This window comes from Brienomyrus brachyistius, chromosome 7 (genome assembly GCF_023856365.1).
Source record: "Brienomyrus brachyistius isolate T26 chromosome 7, BBRACH_0.4, whole genome shotgun sequence".
Taxonomy (NCBI): domain Eukaryota; kingdom Metazoa; phylum Chordata; class Actinopteri; order Osteoglossiformes; family Mormyridae; genus Brienomyrus; species Brienomyrus brachyistius.
In genome coordinates, this window is record NC_064539.1 from 19,085,324 (window position 1) to 19,102,309 (window position 16,986).

The 16,986-nt window shown below is 39.8% G+C and overlaps 1 protein-coding gene across 5 annotated transcripts; it reads right to left on the reverse strand.

Moving 5' to 3' along the window:
* Positions 1-55: 55 nt before the first annotated feature.
* znf532 (zinc finger protein 532) lies at positions 56-16,906 on the reverse strand. Of its 5 annotated transcripts, none has more exons than XM_049019589.1 (11): positions 16,055-16,433; positions 15,533-15,552; positions 14,891-14,969; positions 7,488-9,777; positions 6,906-7,087; positions 6,197-6,373; positions 5,308-5,470; positions 4,497-4,784; positions 4,064-4,176; positions 3,757-3,898; positions 56-3,604 (listed from the first exon to the last, which is right to left on the reverse strand). In XM_049019589.1, the coding sequence occupies exons 4-11, from the start codon at positions 9,750-9,752 to the stop codon at positions 3,116-3,118; spliced, it is 3,819 nt and encodes a 1,272-aa protein (XP_048875546.1). In that variant the 5' UTR covers positions 9,753-9,777; positions 14,891-14,969; positions 15,533-15,552; positions 16,055-16,433; the 3' UTR covers positions 56-3,115. The 5 variants fall into 5 exon arrangements, with proteins under 5 accessions (XP_048875546.1, XP_048875545.1, XP_048875544.1 ...); XM_049019588.1 differs by having other exon boundaries at positions 15,533-15,693; positions 15,853-16,433; XM_049019587.1 differs by lacking the exons at positions 15,533-15,552; positions 16,055-16,433 and adding an exon at positions 16,456-16,906.
* Between the last annotated feature and the right edge of the window lie 80 nt (positions 16,907-16,986).

Here is a 16,986-nt window from a genome sequence, read left to right on the forward strand (position 1 = left end):
ACAAGCCTATTCTGAATCTTCCACACGGTTTTGCACAGATAATCACGACATGAGGAAGAGCGAACTGGACAGGTTTATTCATTTATTTGACATCAATAACCATCTGTACAGGAACATTTGACATCTACAACTAACAGCAGTAAGACACATACTAAGAAACAGGTAGCAACCCTTAATGGTTTCTGTCATGCAGTTACATTTCTATGCAAAATGTGTTCTTGGAAAGTAAAAAAAAAACAAAAAAAAAGAAACCAGACTAACAAAATCATTGCATCTCCAAAGAAATACGACATAAAAAACAAAAAGCACAAATATAAAGTTTTTTTTTCTACTTTAACACGTTTTAATTGTAAAACACTTCAAAATTTAAAGACACTGATTGGCTACAGCTAACTGCCAGCTAAGAACATGTAACTGTCTCCAGTTTCACATTTATATAAACATTCTTGAAAAGGCAAGTCCGTTTCCCCCCCCAAATATATCTGACAGCTGGGTCAGTCTCCCTTGCCACTATTAACAATTCACAGAGTCCACAAAGAGTAAAAGGAAAGATATGGTTTGCAAAATTCCTCTGAGAACATTGATTGGCAGGAAGCAAGAGAACAAGAGAGTGGAGGGTTACAGACCATTAGTGTCCTATCTTGGCACCAGAAAACTTTTGAAGTGATTGATATCATTGCTTTTTTTTAAAAAAAAAAATAATAATAATAATAAAATGTTAATCCTGCCCAACAGGAGTAGGACACGAAAGCCTTCACTGGGACATGTTTTAGATTTCTGAGAGTTACTTTGTAGTTGAATAAGGAGAGTAACATACCCCTTACAGGTCAGCATGTTCCCCCATTCTCAGTCAGGCTGTCTCTCTTAGCTTGTCTCCATTAAAGGTCTGAAATCTGATTGGGTGTAAACTCACTGCCCCAGCACTGCATTTGAACATTCACTAAATAAAATGAGAAGACAGAGTTTGGCAAACCATACTATGCCCGTGCTCATTTTTAAACTTTTTAATTTTATTACGCTATGAGAAATGAAGGGAGTTGTGGTGTATTTACATTTACTACATTTTAGAAAAACAATTATTCGTACTAACAAAAAGGTGAAAGCCTATATAACTTGAGATATGTGCAAAGGAAAAAAAATACATTTCCATCATAACTAATCTAGTTATGATCGTAAAGAGCTGCCTGAGAAGAAAAACGGAGACAAAAGACACAGTATGATACATCTCAAACGTAAAGTCCCTCACACAAAAAGCACATATGGCTTATTACAAGTACACTGCAACAGACATGATTCCTAAAAAATCAACTTGTGGAGCGCTTCCATTCAAACTTATGTTCTTAGTAACCGGATGTTGTTGTAATTCATAATGAAACAGAATTTTGAAGCATGGAAGAAAATACCTCCAACGGATGGCTGATTATCCTCTGCAGAAATGCAAAGTAAAATGCCTTTTTCTACTCCAAAAGTACATGTCTGAACATTCCTTAGAGACTTAGCAGCAACGACAACACTTACAGCTGCGAAACAGCACCTACCTGGAAGAGAAAGCAAGGCTGGATCTTGCTGACAAAGCATTTTACCAGAAACATAGAAGCGCTTACAAAACGCTGTCAAGCAGGGAATAGTGAATTCAGTGGGTTATATCATTCTGTGTATTTTGTAACAGCGATATTTAACCATATTTTGCAATATAAACAAAGTACCAAATTATGATCGAAGGTGCAGAAGAACAACCTATCATTCCAACCCAGAACTGAAGTAACCATACTGAAACTGTTGTTATACAAAAGTAGACAATACTTTAAAAACTTCAAGTTTCATCTAAATCCAAAGTATGAAGTGATACAAAGGGGGGGGGTCACATGAATATTACGGCTGAAAGTCACATCAAACATAAGTTCGTAAAACTCATACCTTTGCCTTCCACAGATGTATTCACGTTAACCCAATATCAAGTGTTGACAGATTTACTTTTTTTTTCTCTCTCTCTCTCGCAAAAGTCAGACATTCACCATCCTTAAATATTCCATTCTGTGGTATTAAGTGCATTTATTCTGTGTTTTAACATTTTCAGCCCCAATAGCCTTAGTTTACGAGCAGCAGCACCATTAGGGTTGTAGAAGATTAACATTGTCCAAATAAGTTGGCCCTACTGTTCATGTAAATTCATTTGTTTATCTCAACAAAATCTCCTTTGTACCGAATTAAAATTTTTAACAAACCTCAACTCCCAATTGTATATACAAGTTACAGCAAATTTCACTTACTACAAAGGAAACCCACTGCACTCATGTAAAACCTTGGCCTTTGCACCAATATATTTTTTCGATAAATTGCGATTGGTCCTTCAAATCCCACTCTAACATATGATTAAAATTCACTGTTGTGTATTTTCTCGGTGAGCTGGGCATCCAACGAGTACCTTAAAAGGGTTTTATGTTGGTCAGTAACCAGAGAAATATTTGGGGGGGTAATCTCATATTCTAAACAGCACCATACACCACCCAGAATCAAATAACCGATACTGGACCAAGGGAGCCTGTTTTCATGGCCGACCAATGAAAAAATGGGAACGATTCTAAGAAAACAAAAAGATTAACACAACTAAATATTCAGCCATAAGGACACTAAATAAAACTAATTCTTGGGATACGTCAGTCCAGATAATCATCTTTTACCATGTTTTAGATGTTACCTATAATATGAAGGTGTGAATGAGACTGAAAGTACTTTTAAAATAAATGCTGATTAAAAAAACACACATATAAATATGTTTCTTGTACAAAATGTATCCTCTTAAATTTAAATATACATAGCTTTTAAATATATTACATTTTTAAACACTTAAGGAGTACGTATATATATATGTGTGTGTGTGTGTGTGTGTATGTGTGCGCGTCCGTATGCATATATGATATACACTTCTAAATACACACACAAACACACATGTATGTATGTATGTATAAATATAGAGGTGAGTGGAGAAAGGGACTAATGTCTCAGAATAGTCTAATTATACTGTTGCAGTTATAGCACTGCAAGTGGCAAAAACGTAAGAAAACTCGAATCCATAGAGAGGGTGATATTTCCAGAGTTTTCTTGGAATGCCTTTTCACTTGTCTGCTGTATTCAGTCTTTTAGACTTTATGAAGGCCATACCATGTGTCCTCATGTGGGTATTCAAGGCTCCTTCTGTCTCAAAAGTCTTGCCACACACTTTGCACTTTGTTTCCGACGCTCCGTCATTACCGGCGTCCTCGGGACTCAGCTGGTTCTCCTGCTGACCCTGGTCGCCAGCGCCGTTCTGCCGGGACAGCCCCTGTAGCTCCTTCAGCTTGTGCACGATGAACAGGTGCCGGGACAGGGAATTGTGGGACGTGTAGCACAAGCCGCACTCCCGACACTGGTAAGAAGAGCCGTCTGACTTATGCTGAGGAATGTGTTCGTGGAACTGCACAATGTCCTCAGTGGTGAAGCTACACACTGCACATTTGTGCACCTTAAACACGTTAATCTTGAGTTTCTTCAGCGGCTGCGCAGACGCTCCTCGGGAACGGAAGCCCATGGAATTCTCCTCCTGTTTGCGCTTGGGGCTGGAGGCCTGGAAAGAAACATAGTTATAAGTGCTTCAAGAGTATCACTGACCTAGATCTGTCTGACTCCTGAGATTTTGTTTTCAGATTCACATTGCGCTTCTCTATCTCTCTCTCCTCTGTGCAGATACAGGCACGAAGCCGAATTATTTTTTTATACCTGGGCAAATTCCTTCTCTGAAGGGTCGTCAATGTTTGTGGAGTCGGTTGTCGTTTTCCCCTCTTTGATGCCGTGCATGAGCTGAATGTGCTTCTCCAACATCAGTCGCTTACTGAAACTGCGATTGGGCTCAGGACAGTGTCTACACAAACAATCACGAGAAAGAAAACATGTCTTTATATGGAACTCCCATACAGAGCTTGACTAGTAAGACATCCTGCCAAATGCTGTAGTCTTTGAACATCAGACATGCAAAGGAAAAGAAGTGGTGCTTAGTGCTTGTACAGGGCCTGTGTGCAGTACTTACGGGCAGGAATAGACCTTACGGAGACCCTTGTGCTTAATTCTGTTATGCCTGCAGAGGCTGTGGGAGGAGCTGAAGGACTTGTCACACTGCCGACAGGGGTGTTTCTTCATTTGCTGCTTTCAAGAACAAAGTATTTAACACTCTGAGCTCCCACTGCATAATAACTGCTCAATTTTCCAAAAAAAAAAAAAAACCTACTATAAAAAGTGCATGATATTTATTTCACATGACATGTAGATCAGGGGGTATAGCCTCAGCACGCACATTATTCCTTGGTCAGTAAGTCACAAACCGAATTCACGGTAAAAGTGATCAGCTAGTCTGGTCTAGATGATCACCGTAAACTTTCTAAACTTCAACAATTTTGTGATGTAAAGACCAGTTTTCCATGCCCTGGAATCAAAGTTAGTGACTGTGAATAAAGTGCACTGACCTTGCCGTGCTCCCTCTTCATGTGGGAGATGTAGACTTCCTTCTGGGTAAACAGTCTGTCACACTCACGGCACATCCAGCCAGGGTTAGTGGGCTTCTTGGGGAGGGCTGATGTGCTGCTTCGTTTCAGGGGGGGCTGGGGCTTCTTTTCACTCTTCTCCATCCCGTTTAATGTGTTGACCTCCTTGTTGGGGCTTTGGGCCATAGGATTAGTGGGCTTAGTAGTGAGAGGCAAGTTTATTCCCAAATTAGGGGGACCTTCAATGGTCTTAAGAGTACCGTGCATAGACTGGTGGGAGAAAGAAGAAAAAAAAAACATTCAAATAAGCCTTGAAACATGGTGGAAATTATAAGCAGATTTTAAGATCAGAGAGGCATTAGTAAATTTTAAAATAGTCATTATGTATGATAGCCACTAAAGATGCCTTAGATGCTTATGCCTATTATGAGTAAAACATATGTCAGTATAAGCAAACAGTTACATGAGACACAGGACAAAAGGAACCGTCATTCTCTGGCTACCAGCTGATCTAAAGATGTGGACAAATGTAATCATGTAATGTTTTTCCTGAACTATTAAACTTTGTATCACACAAGATTTTTGGAAAGAAACTGGGGTAGCGAAGGAATACAATATATTTGAGGTGGTCTGCTGCCACGCAGAACTACTGCCAAGTCTGTTGGAATGCTTATTCCACCAGAGCCCCTACACAGACACTGACAAAGATACATTATGTGGTAGATACTACGTGTAATATAATACAAAAGCGTTTTACAGGCATTGCAGCCCTGGAAAAGGTTTAAACCAGTACCTTGATGTGGTCCAACATGAGCTGCTTTTGAGCGTAGTGCATGGAACAGTCTGGACACTTGAAGACAGATACTTTCTGATTGGCAATGTGTTGGTCAAAGTGGGAGTAGAGCAGAGTTTGTTGGGTAAACACAGTGTCACACATAGAGCACTTGTAAATCAGCCTGTATGATGACAAGAACAACACATAAAGTCAACCTGACTGAGTAACATTTCGACTTACATTTTTCAACTTAAAAGTAAGAAAAATCTTCTCTTGATCTACCGTGTTTTCACTATTTCACCATAGACAAAAAAGAACACTGATTTGACACTAGCACTGGTGAGGTTTCAACACAAATATTTTAATTTCCCCTAGAAGTTACAATAATAAAGTTACAGAAATCTAAATAAGGCAATGTCTGGATAAATGATACTACACAACACACATAAGCATTTAACAAAACAATATTTCCATGACCTTGGCCACAAAAACCAGAAATCCACACCATGACCGCACCACGTGCCGTGCTGTGCACAAACAGTGGTGATCACAGTTTTTCCTTCACGTGATGGAAGTATAACATACAGTGAACACAACACCTGCTACAGGGTCAGGAACTCATTAGTACGTGTTGATATCCAAGACGAGTAAAAGGTCAAGGACAGGAAAGCTACTTTCTTTTAAAGCTACCATGCATAATGGTACGTAAGCCTGTAAAATGTCATGCAAGTTTTCCTTTATTATCGGGTAACTGTGAACTTTCAAAATGTGTTGTAACCACTTGGAACATAAAGCATGGTATTCCTCCATAACAGGAAAGAGTGTAAAAAGATTAGAAAAAGGTGCGTCGCTTCATTAAAAATACTGACAATAGACTAATAAGTGGTCACATAATGACTGGACTTACTTGGGTTCTCCTATCTTGACACCAGGATGCTGAGTGTAAGCGTGGGAGTGTGTCCCTGGGGCAGATTTAAAAGCCATGGGGCAGATGGGGCATTTATAGAAGATCTCACAGTGAGTGCCCTGGATGTGAGACTTGAGGGCAGCTACGTCAGCATAGATGACGCTACAATGTACACAGCTGCGGAGCAAAAATAATAAGACCTTATTACTCATGCACCACATTTCTTTTCCAATATCCATTCATTTATTAGCATGAATCAAGCAACAAGCTACATTCAACAAAGGCACTGGTATAGTGACAGATGAGTCATTTCTGTATGGTCACTTAATGCGTTTCTATGGCAGGCGGCAGTGTTCGTAAAGCATAAAATATTTAAATGACATTTTTACTTATTTAGTAGATACTTGAGGAGGCAAGGCCCCCCAGTCCCTGACAACTGGAGTTGGGGGTCTTGCTACTGGATTTAAACCAACTTCCTTGCAATCACAGGAAAGACCACGCGAGTCCTAACTCCCCAGTGAGCATACCACTCAAAATATAAGACATTTCCAAAGGCAAGTAGCTGCAAAGCTGCATTTTCAGCATGAATTCACATATGGATTCAGTCACTGCACTTTACTAGGATCTGTAAGTGACACAAAGGGCAATACAGTCAAGCACATGAGCTGCTCATTCAGTCAGGGACTGAGACAGAGGGGCAATCACTCACCGGTAGCCCACCCTCCGGGTGTAATGCAGGCAGTTCTTGGTGACATGTGTTTGGAAGTGGACCGAACGGCAGACTGCGCCGCACTCTGGACAGATGTAAGGGGACTTGTGCTGGTGGATCCGCTGGTGTGACACAAAGCTGCACTGGTTTGGGAGCAGCATTTGGCAAATGTTGCACGTTTTCTGTAAATTGTTAAGGAGGAAAACATTTAACAGCAAGACTTGGCACATTGGCCAAACAAACTTGGAATGTTATATTTTGAATGACGTCAGAGAATTCAAAAATAGTTCAATTGCCGTTTCTATATCTAGAAGATTTTTTTAAAAAACGGCACTATATCTTGCTGCTGGTATTGAAAATAATTCCTGAAAATAAAAACATTGCTTATATAAAACTTCAAATATGTTGACGGAAACAGATGAGGCAATATAATTACAAATCACCCTACAGAACACAGCACGTATGGAAAAACAAACGGCTATTGTTAAACGATTGAAATAGCAACACTCGTCTTTAATTTGACTACATGATGACTGATCTGAGGGGGAAGCACACCTACACCTTCTGCACACATGCACACACCTGTCCGCTTGACTCCACGGCCTGCTGGTAGTGCATTGCAAGAGAAGCTTCATCCTGAAACATTTCACTGCATTCAAAGCATTTCAAGCTGTGCCTACACAGCCTCGACGAGTCTTCTTCAAGGGGCATAGCAGCCACAACTGGGGCCGTGGAAGGGGCAGAGACCACCGTACTGAGGAGGCTAGGCGTTGTCTTTCCCACTGAATTCACCATGGAATTGTGGACAGTGGTGGTAGCCAAGACAGAGGAATGTAAGGGTGAGGCGATCATCTGGTCTGCAGGGATGGGTTTCAGGATTAGGTGCGAGCACTGCATGACAACCCCTTTGTCTTTGTGTCCCCGGGCGTGAGATAGGAGGCTGCACTTGTTATAGAAGACTAGGTTCTTGGTACAATGATTGCAAGTCACTTCTATGCGGACACTCCTGCGGTCATAGTGTTGAGTGAGGCTCTTCTCGAGAGCGAAGGAGTCGCCGCACTCCAGGCATTTGTATCCACGTGATGGGATGGAGATGCAGGCAGCAGATGGGGGGCTTAGATTCGGCACATAGACTGGAACTGGATTGATGCTGCTTAGGACCTTATTGAAGGCTTCGACAACAGAGCTCTGTGAGCTGGCAAGTACCTGGACTCGAGACACTTTTTTAGGCGGCTGAGCAGCAATCAAAGCCTGCTTAATGGGCTGTTGTGGCTTGGATAGCACCTGGTGGAGCTCCGAAGTGTTTGTTGATGACTGAGGAAGAAGGTTGAGGTTTGTGAGGTGGACAGTCTTTGGTACAAGTTTGGCATTGGCAAGGCTAGAGGCAGGCACCATTACGGTCTGCTGCTGGATGGCGTTCGCAGCCTTGAGAATAGCACTGCTAGCACTCTGCACTGAAGCAGCAGGGATGACCGTGGCTTTTACTGTGGTGTTGTTAGCCAGCTTGAGGTTGATCACCTGGGAGCCCGCAGTCTTAACCGCAGAAACAGGCAAAAAAGCAGTAGCTACTGGCTTAATGGTCATCTGCTTAGTGACTTCTATTGGCGCACTAGCAGAAGTGGCGACCACCGGGGTGGGCAGTGATGTCCGGGAAGGGGGTGAAAACACGGATGTGGATGTTGGGGAAGATAACAGGGAGGAAACCACAATCGAGGCATGGTCTGTCCCTTTTTTAAGACCTTCAGGATCAAACTCGGGGAGGACTCTGGTGACCGTACGCTTGATCTGACCTGAAGAAGTCTTTATAGTTTTAATTCTGACTTTGGGGATAACTGGAATAGAGCCTGCAGGGGAAGAGGGAGACCCTTTGCTGCTGCTTTCACTGGTGACACTGCAGGGACTCTCTGGCTGTTTGGAGAATATCTTCTTCACCAGCTCCAGTGCCGGCTCGGGATCGACAGGCTTTTCACTGACTCTGGGGCTCTCTTTCGGCTCCATGGGTGAATCACGAGGGAATGTGTGCAGGTCAGGAATTACAGGATCGGTTGTAGCTTTCTTTGCGCTCAGAGCAGCAATAGCAGCAATACAGGAGGAGAGCTTAGATGATGATTTCGACTTCGCCTGAGACACACTGGACATACTAAGACTTGCACCATCCCCACTTTCTTTTTGATCTAGAGAATTTGATGCTCTCTCTTTGGAATCTTCTATTTTCCTTGGTTTCTGAATATCATACAAGTTCAAGCTATTGTTGGTTTCTATACTGGTTTTATCAAAATCTCCATTTGTCCCAGACCTGCTTAATAAGTCCCCCGAAATGACATCTGGGGATTCATCTTCTTTCTTTTCAGCTGATCCAGTTAGGGGATTCGCTCGAAAACCGGGCAGATTGTCTTTCTTGTCCAATGGATCGTCCACTTCAATTTTATCATCATCATCAAATTCTTCTGCACTGGAAATTGGACTGAACTGGTTGAAAGAGGAGCTATTCATTGCCAGTCCATGTCCTTCATCACTCAGAGACTTTCCGATGTCTTTTCCATATCGATCATTAGAGGGCATGGCCAAGAATCCATTTTGAAGTCCATTTCCCAGAGAGGGGTGAATCTCCTTTTCTGTATGTGCATGCTCACTGGCTTCAATGTTACGGATGTTCTTCACAATGACACTGACACCCACGTCAGGTGTTGAAGGGACCTGTGATTCCTCCTCAGAGTGAACACTTTGCTTGAGCTGCCCATCATGGTCATCATGGCCTGACTCTATGGCCGCCTTGGGATCGACCATGTCAGGGATGTCGAAGGCAGCAAGCAGGTCATCAAAGTCAGGGGTCTTCATATCACCCATGATCTTAAAATTCTATTGAACAAACCTATGTAAGACATGAAAAGAGAATATATATTTTTATTTTCACTTGTGCCTCTTATCATACCCAAAACGCATATGATAATTATTACAATCATACAAATGAAAGTTTAAGTAAGCACCGAAGGACACCACGTTTTTAACATGGATAGGGCAGTGCTTCCTAACCCGATCCTCTGGGACCCACAACGGTCCACGTTTTTGCTCCCTCCCAGAAAGTCCAGATTTTTGCTCCGGTAGGAAGCTGAGAGAGAGCAAAAATATTGCTGGTGTGCAATTCCATTCAAATAATCTATTTCAATTTACGAAAAATTATTAAACCTTTATAGTATTACGAGATAGCCGCTAAATCTCACACTTTTGTTACTCCAGCTTTGTATTAAGTGAACTGTAGTGAATAGTAAAGCTCTAATTTTTCAAATATGCCAAATGTACTCTATTCAACTCACATAAATACTTAACTTCAATCTAAAATGTCACTGATTAGTCAGTCCATTAGCCACTGCAAGATTGTTTACTACATACTCGTATGTACACTAATATTTATTCCAGTTATATCTGCATAGAAATGTTAAAAACAAACAAGCAAGAACAAACAAGCTTAAAGGGAGCTATACGATAAAAGTGATATATAGCACAAGCACGTATAAAAATCTCGATAATTTCTTTTAAATGCAAAATAATAATATGAAGTTTATTACTCACTGCCAGTTTTTTTTATTTAAAAAGAGCTACAGGGAAAATAACCTTTTACAAACACACACTCCTGCATTGCTGAGTGCCAGTTAATCAACCCCCATCAGGTGAAACACCTTAGACCAAGCACTGCTAAAGGGGTCCAACAGTGCAACGCTGTTGCCAGTTAATGAAGGAACTTAGCTTTGTGCATATCACATATTTTCCCCCCAATTTTAAGTACTTGTTACAGTGAGAGGAAATTAACCATAAATAGGTCACAAACAGTTTAAGTAATTAAAAAAGACAAACCCTTAGCTCTGATTGTGCACGAGCAACGTATTACATATAACATATATAAGAAAATTTGTACCAAGCTGACATGGGAACGGCACATAATCAACGGCCTACAGCATCCCATTCAGGTATCCCAGTCACCCTTACTGGGAATATGGTTCCCAATATCATTGTTTTATGACAATTCACCCTGCAATATTTTTTTTACTGAATTATAGTCATAAAAAGATTGTTAAAGATTCTCCCATACTACAATATACATGGGACATTTGAAAAGTCAGTGGTAAAACCTAAAAAAAAAAAAAAAACTATAAGATGAAAAAGATAAAGATTTTAAAATCTAATTTAATTCGTTTACTCTTACAAGAAACACATGACGTGAGGAAAAACAAACCATTTGTGCTACACAATCAGTCATCGAAATACAAAATTGTATTATACAAGATGATATATCCTACATGCTTTTCTATATGTATCCAGCACAGTATTTAGAATCTTAAAGGCTGAATGACATAGCAGCCAAATGTAAGGGAAAAAGCCCTGAAAAGGCCTGCTTAGCTTCAGAAGATGAAAACGTCAGACTTGTCATGTTTTAAGTGGATAAGATCAGCAAAATATAATACAGGTAAATGAAACCACAAAGGCAGCAAAATCTGTAAAAATCTGTAAAATAAAGAAAAAAAGCTTAGGCTAAGAAGACTATATACCAATAACGAAATACGGTCAATAAGGTCACTGGATTAAAAAAAACACAACCGAGTATGAAAAATAAACAGAAACATGCTATATGACAAAAACTTAAATAGATGAAAAATCAAATAGATGGATGTTTAACAAATGTGGCAAAGGGTTTTTACAGCAGAAAAAAACTGAGGACTTTAATGGTTTCAGTTAAAAAAATCAGGAAAAAATGCAGACCGTCGCTATAACTCTGTTTGTTCAGAAGGGCAATTCCAAGCCTTTATTTTAGTGTTTTTATTGTGAAAATGAAAGAACAAAAGATACAGGATGTTATTAAATTCAAATGGATTTGTGCTTGTTGCCACTATGGCACGCACACACACACACACACAAAAGGACAAAAGCCATTCAACAAAGGCAGCCAAAACGCTGGTGTTTAACAGCCAGCATTCAGCCGATGACCCAGTCTGATGATGGGTAAAGGGTGTGCAGCTTTGTCAGAACTATGTTCTCATGCATTCAATAAACATCCATGAAGCTATTTACGTTATAGTTATACAGTGATGTTTTGTGAAAAGCAAGACACAGATGGATATCACATGGTTAAACACTGCTGTAGTGAGAAAGGGCCTAGTACAAGACATGGCCAACACGACACAAAGATGGTTGCTGATGGTAAGAGATGAATGTGTAATGCACTGGTACACACTGACACACTTTTTTGTGCCCCCCTCCCCCCCCTCCCTATTTTCCCCTTTAACCAGCGTGCTTCTTCATTGCTTCAGATTGAACACAAGTGAACATACAAGCACTGCGGTGGAAACATGCAAGTCGGCCACTTCTCACCCTCAGCGTTCCTGGGACTCTAGCAAAACCATCTTTCTTCCTGTAATTAGCACCCCCACCCTCAAAAAAAGCATTCCACTTCCCAACCAGACCGGGCCCAAAAATGGGTCACGTTACATCCAGAGAGATGGCGTAATCCTCTGTCATCCATAGCACCAACAGACGACAGATAACCACCATTACAGGCCGACTCCCGAGCAGTTCTCTCATCCATCAGTCAAACAGAATGTATTCTGATTGCTGCAGTCTGCATACCCCGAACACTGAATCAGAGTGTGCAACCATACTGTTTGGGATGGTACTGTTCTGCAAGCTCCTCAGCTATTTTGGCTGCCATGAAGCAGAAAGCTATTTTACTGTAGCACAGTGACTGCATTGTTCATGAGCTTCAGTCTGCCTCAAACCAGTTTCAGCCGGTTCCGGTCACCCCACATAAAGTCTCTGCTGCAGCACAGCCACTGACACACAGTGCCCACTCTCCCTGCTTGCTTGCAGAGAGATCAGAGTGCTTTCACACAATACATGTTTAATATCTTCACATTATTGCTTAAACTCACTGTCAACATTAAGTTACTATTTTGTCTATGGAGAATATTATTAGAGAAAATTGAAGAGAGAACAATGGACATCTAAATGTAAAATTAAACAGGCCTTAATAACGTATGCCCTCATATAATACATATAAAACAGATAACAGATATACCACCAAAGAACTGTTCTTATACAGAACAGTCGAACACAATTAATACAGCTGTGTTGTCAGACTGTAACTTGAAGAAAATATAGAGAAAAACAAAATGGCAAGCAGTCATTTTTAAGCACTGCAACAAACACTGCAATGGGAAGGGAAATTTTACAGGGAGATGCCTCTCCTTGTTTGCTAGGTTGCTGTAGTTTAGACCATACTTCCATAGAAATAATACTGTTAACCGTCTTCCAAAGAGCATTCTCATTTAAAATGCACTGGACCCCCACCCCCACCAAACATCCGCCCCTCCCCCCCGACCATTGATAATTAAAACGAACCAGCACACTGTAATTCCATGGTAACAAAGCATTTTACTTTGTTGGGTTAGAAAACAAACCTGTTACTGACCCAGTCTCTCAAAATCATACAAAAATGCACCCCAGTTTTTTCTAATAGAAAAAAAAAACTCGAACCAGACAGTAAAATTAATTTCTTTTCACCGTGCAATTTGAAACAGCAGAAAGAAAAAGTGGGCAACCTAACATGTGGAATTAGGCCTTTTGTGAGAATCGTGGATTGAGCCACCTTTCCTAGCTCCTACATAGTGCACCCACCTAGTGCAAACAAAACAATTCAAAACAAAACAGACAGAAGGACAAACAATGACAACTGAAAAAGAATAAAAAGTAACCAAATTACAAGGATACACCACCATATAAAACTGCATTGTGCTACATAAAAAGAATGTACTCTTCCAGAACAATTCCTATACATATCGCACAAAGATGCAATATCGATAGTTCAATTCAGAAAAGTAAGGAATAAATATTTTAAAAGATGCAAATCCAGCCACAATTATTTAAAATCAAAATGAAAAAACACTTTAGTCTTAGTAGGATCATACATCTTTATGGTCTAGATTAAAGCAGCCTTCAGAACAGCAAATAAATGAAATACTGGTAGTGTTTATTAAAGGTTTAAAAGTCAGTAGGTATAATGTATGTCAATGTAAATCTACACAAATACAAAAATCTTGCTAGATAAAATGCTAAAAAGATGCTAAAATTTTGTACTATTAACACAGTTTCATTTAAAGTGAATAAGCAGCACATATTTAACACAGTTAAATCGCTTATCCATGTATAACTAACACTGCCAAAAGACAAAATAATTACTTTACAAAAGGTACACTGTGCCATTGAAATTCATAAATTATTGCTGCATGCCCTCTTGGATTACTAAGAGAAAGAAGCACACCACCCACAGCATGTTTTTTGTTCCTCTAGTTGTATTTGAACAAATTACTTTTTTAGTTTTGTGACAAAAAATGTAATTGTAAAGCAGTAAGGCAACTGTTCAAGTTGAAACATGAAACCTTCTGGTATCCCACCAAAAATGTAAGACTTTCACTAAACAATTTCATATCAAGGGGCCCCCATAACATTACGGCAATACTGAGGATGGCAACTAAAGCAACTATTTACATTTTGAACAAATATGTGTTTGCTTACTGACAAACAGGTTTCACTGAACCATGCTAAAGTTAGCTCACTACAAAATACAGGGCAGCTACGGCGGTTTCCATCTTGAGTATGGCTAAAAACAGGAATCTCATTTCCTGTTTGGCCTCATGTAAATCAGTGAATCATACTAATGGTACCGCTCAACAGAATGTCATGGAACAAGTTGTGGAGCTTGTTCCATAACCTCCTACAACAGGCCTCCCATTGCATAGCTTCCCAGCTCAGTAGGAAAAAGGCAGATTGTAGTAGTCTTTATAAATTACAGATTTTTGTATTATTCTTAACACTGTATCAGACAGCAAAAAAAAAAAAAAAATTAATCAATTAATTAATTAATAGTGTTAGAAGTCCATGAAACCAAAACACAGTTCTATATTTATGATGGATGTATGTCGCTGTCTTTCACTCACCTGACACTTAGTTTGCTGAAGTTCTACCCAAACCACCTGCAGAATCACCAGCTCTCTGTAGTGGCTGGTCCTCCTCAACCTGCAATTTAGAACAAACATTTATAGGATTTCCATGGAAATAAAGCTGCAGCATTCTCATCCGACTTTATTATGCAATGACACAATTCATTTATATCGCACCGTCTATTACAGGAAGTGTGTTTTGGGGGAAAAGAAAGATTAGGGTGCCGACTTGAAATAATATTATTATTATTATTATTATTATTATTATTAATAATAATAATGATAATAATAACAATAATAATAATAAGAAGAAGAAGAAGACGAAGACAAAGAAGAAGAAGAAGAATGCACTGGTCCCTAGGCTGCACTGAATCATACTTGAATCATACTTGCTCAGATGGCACCCTGCTTAATATTGTTTTTAATCAGCACACCTAATATGAACTTTGGACAATAAGAAAATCTTCAACAGTGTTACCAGTTAATAAGTACACAGTGACAATATGAAACAAAGTTTAACACTGCCTGTTTAAAAACACAGCCACTCATTTACATACATGGACATAAATATCATTGTTAACCACATTACAAGTAAACACACATTTCTGCAGGTAATGAGGGGAAATATGTCCTACCTACCTGTTTACGGTACACTGCGACTGACAGAAACATCAATCAGAGTTACGTGACATCTTCTGACTAGGAAAAATTCTCTGGTAGGCCAATTCAGCAGAATTAAACACAGCCATGACCTGAACACCAGGTTCAGCCCTGCATCCATCAGCATATCTTATCAGTACCTATTGTAATGATTTGGTTGGAGAAAGAGAGCTTTCAAATTCATTTTAGGCTTAATAACTTTTCCCAACTCTTAAAAAGCCAAGGAAGAATACAAATAACTATGAAAGCCGTGGTGTATTGCATATCCACACGGTAAGAGACCAGAAACTAATGCCCACCCCATAATGCTGGGCTAGTCACGTGACGTGATATTCCGTCTTGATGCAGTCAAAACCATAATTTGCATTGAAGGTATATTCCTTAACGATGAACTTCACTCGCACAGACATCGATATGAAGTTTACTTAACATTTACGCCTTTATAATACCCATATAGGTTAACTGCACATTTCTTTCTATTCCCAAGGATTTCTTCCATACCCAGAATACACTTCGCAGCGTTCTTATCCCTGCCTAGTGTAAAAATATGACTTCACTCTCAGATATTCGTCAAACTAATCCATCACGATATCATCTTGCATTTTCAGATCACAAACTGCTGTTGTCGCCAAAGCTTTTGTTGAGAATTTTATGGAGAATTATAGGTTGTCGTTCCCGTCAGCCATCGCGGTATGATACAGGCGAGCTGTGCTGTTTGTGTCTAGTTCGTTGAACGTGATCTCCGTTTGCATGTTGATACGGCGTAAGCGGGAACGTTTAAATACACCAAAGATGTCAAAATACATTTTAAAAAATGTATATATTGACGATAATTTTAATGTTGGGGTTCTTGAACTGAATGGCGCTTTTTTTTAAGGAATTCTGTTGCTTGGCACACTTACCCATCAGCCTCCGCGGTCCTGACGAAGCTAAGGGTTACGCATATCCTTTACTATTTCATATGGTGCGCTACTTCCCTCTTTTTCTTTATCCTTCATTTCAAAACGCTTTGCTCATAAGAGGACGAGTTTGTTTATTCACAGACAAATACGAAACGAACTGGGCAATGACGTCCTTACAGTATCCATTTACAGCACTGACTGTATCCTCTTTTCCTATGCGTTGCAGCTGTATTGAGACTTCAGCATCAACCCAACCTTGGCTGCCTATTTCCCATAAGCCTTTGCTCTGCACTCCAATTGTGAACGTGATGATGTAGCCTGAACATATACAAAGGATGTCGCGGTGCCAGTAAAGCTTCTTTTCTGTATACAGTACCGTCTAATTAAGAACGATTTTAATGTAATTTGTGAATAGAAATTTAAGATACATCACTATTTAGTGTGATCCACTCTTCACATCGGTTTTAAACTAGTAAATGTGTGCATTCGATTTTTTTTAACTATACACTTAATATATACAAATAGTTAATC